Source organism: Dipodomys merriami, unplaced genomic scaffold (genome assembly GCF_024711535.1).
Source record: "Dipodomys merriami isolate MVZ:Mamm:240054 unplaced genomic scaffold, mDipMer1.0.p SCAF_163, whole genome shotgun sequence".
Classification (NCBI taxonomy): domain Eukaryota; kingdom Metazoa; phylum Chordata; class Mammalia; order Rodentia; family Heteromyidae; genus Dipodomys; species Dipodomys merriami.
In genome coordinates this window covers 1142501-1145110 of record NW_027202971.1, presented here as the reverse complement: position 1 = coordinate 1145110, position 2610 = coordinate 1142501, and the positions used below count along the sequence as shown (strand labels likewise).

Genomic DNA, 2610 nt, shown 5'->3' with positions numbered 1-2610 from the left:
CTTCAGCCCGCGCTGCCAGCTGCCCTGAGCAGGGGTGGGAGAGAAGCGCCCCGCGGCGGGCAGCCGGGAAGCTGGTGCGAGGAGATAACGGGGCCTGGGGAAGGCCTCTGATAAAGCTGGGCCTCCGCAGCGTGTGCTAAGGCCCGGGGGCCGAGCCCGCTGGCTGGGATGAAGGGGTGGGGGCGGGGCTCGGAGGAGGCCAAGGGGTTGGTGCCCTGAGGGTGAGTTGCTGGGCTCCCGCACACGGGGAGCGACGGTGATGAGGGTGGGGGCGGGCGGCAGAGGAGGGAAGGAGGGGTGCCAGGAGCGCCCAAGACCGACACCCCGGGCTCAGCCCCAGGACCGGCGCGGGCCAGCCGCAGGCCACGCCCCTACAAGGCCCCGCCCATGCAGCACGGCTCCCACGGAGACCACGCCCACACGGGGCCCCTACCCCTCCCACCTCCCTACTCTCGGCGCCCCCTCCACGCGGTCTGCGCCGCACGCTGGCCCCGCCCCTGGTCACGCCCACCATAGCCCCGCCCCGCCCCCGCTCCACGCGCCCTGCACTCTGAGCCGACCCCGCCCGCCGAGGCCCCGCCCTCAGCAGGCCCCGCCCCGAGCCCCGCCCCCGCTCCACGCGCCCTGCACTCTGAGCCGGCCCCGCCCGCCGAGGCCCCGCCCTCAGCAGGCCCCGCCCCCGCTCCACGCGCCCTGCACTCTGAGCCGGCCCCGCCCGCCGAGGCCCCGCCCTCAGCAGGCCCCGCCCCCGAGCCCCGCCCCCGCTCCACGCGCCCTGCACTCTGAGCCGACCCCGCCCGCCGAGGCCCCGCCCCGAGGCTCCGAGCCCCGCCCCACTCCCCGCGGCGGCGCGAATCCCGGCCCGGACGCGCTGTGGGCGGCGCGGCCACGCGGCCACGGCGCATAAAGCCGCGGGCACCTGTCCGGCCGCCCTCACGCGCGCCCTCGGGAGCCCCTCGGTGCCGCCGCCCGCGTCCCCGGAGTCTCCGCCTCGGCCGCCGTCCGGGTCCCCCTCAGGCGCCGAGAACCCCGCGAGTGCCGGGCGGGCCAGGGCGCGCAGACATGGGCGGCCGCTCCCGAGCGCGCTGGGCGGCCGCGGCGCTGGGCGTCGCGGGGCTGCTGTGCGCCGTGCTGGGCGCCGTCATGATCGGGATGGTGCCCTCGATCATCGAGCAGCAGGTCTTCAAGGTGCGTGGCGGGGCCGGGGCCCCCGGCGGGGAGCGGGGTCCCGGGCGCGGGCGGGCGTCCCCGGGCGCGGGTGGGGAGCTGGGCGCGGGCGGGCGTCCCCGGGCGCGGGTGGGGAGCTGGGCGCGGGCGGGCGTCCCCGGGCGGGGAGCGGGGTCCCGGGCGCGGGCGGGGAGCTGGGCGCGGGCGGGGAGCGGGGTCCCGGGCGCGGGCGGGGAGCTGGGCGCGGGCGGGGAGCGGGGTCCCGGGCGCGGGCGGGGAGCGGGGTCCCGGGCGCGGGCGGGGAGCTGGGCGCGGGCGGGGAGCGGGGTCCCGGGCGGGGAGCGGGGTCCCGGGCGGGGAGCGGGGTCCCGGGCGCGGGCGGGGAGCGGGGTCCCGGGCGGGGAGCGGGGTCCCGGGCGGGGAGCGGGGTCCCGGGCGCGGGCGGGGAGCTGGGCGCGGGCGGGCGTCCCCAGGCGCAGGCGGGGTCCCGGGCGGGGAGCGGGGTCCCGGGCGGGGAGCGGGGTCCCGGGCGCGGGCGGGGAGCTGGGCGCGGGCGGGCGTCCCCGGGCGGGGAGCGGGACCCCGCGGCTTTGCCGGAGGGGAGCGGCCTGGGTGGCGGCCCCCGGGCCCGCGCGGGGGTCTGGGGTCCGTCGCTGCCCGGAGCAGGTGCTCGGCCCCGCCGCGGATCCGACCCGTGCCCGTTAGGCCCCGGGAGCGCGGGCCCCGCTCCCACCCCACCCCGGCGGGCACGCAGCAGAGATAAGCGGCTTTTCCTCCGGGCCGGCTGGCAGAGACAAGCCCGGCCCCCGGTCCCCGCGCGGCCCCTGGCTCTCCCAGCCAACCTTCCACCCATTGCCCTTTCAGACCCGCAGACTCTGCCCTGGCCGCCCGCCCTCTGTCCGATGAGCCCAGGAGTCGTTGTCACTTCCCTGAGAGGGACCCGGGGCTCTGAAGGGGTGCGGGCTGCCCTCCGTGGGGAAGGGGGTCACTGCCCTTCCTCCCGGCTGCTGCTTTGCACTGAGGGCCTTAAGCTTGGGGACGTGTCCACCCGCGGTCCCGCAGCCCTCCCCGGGGTGAGTGGAGGGTACTTGTGCCTAGACCTTGCTGCTACTTCCTGGGCCCTGTCTGGCCTTGGGGTCACGGGGTGCTGGGCAGGGCAGGGCAGGGCATTGGCCTCTTTTTGAGTAGTTTGGGGTTTTCGGGTCTGTGATGCGGCACCTGGGGCTGGCAGGCTAGCTTCTCTCTCGGGCGCGTTGCCTCCCGCTGTGGGCATTGGGGTATCCACACAGTGCCAGCGTCTCCCTGTGTGTACATGGCTGTGCTCAGCGATCCCGCACATCACGGGTGCTGGGCACAGCCCGAGGCTCTTGCTTTGGGGGTGTGGATGGAGGTAGAGTTTGTTTGAAGCTCAGCTTGGGGTTCTTTTGGGGTCTGTTCTTGGGC

General features: G+C 77.8%; 1 protein-coding gene across 4 annotated transcripts in view; it reads left to right on the top strand.

Annotated features, from left to right (window-relative positions):
* The first annotated feature begins 925 nt into the window (after window positions 1-925).
* The window catches only part of Scarb1 (scavenger receptor class B member 1), a 38721-nt gene continuing 37036 nt past the window's right edge, over window positions 926-2610 (top strand). For 2 of the 4 annotated variants that reach the window (XM_070024880.1, XM_070024881.1), the window contains exon 1: window positions 966-1188. In XM_070024880.1, the coding sequence (XP_069880981.1) occupies window positions 1063-1188 (126 nt within the window). In that variant the 5' untranslated portion in view covers window positions 966-1062. Of the gene's footprint in view, window positions 1189-2610 lie in introns of all 4 variants that reach the window. The other 2 variants (XM_070024882.1, XM_070024879.1) reach the window with 2 other exon arrangements.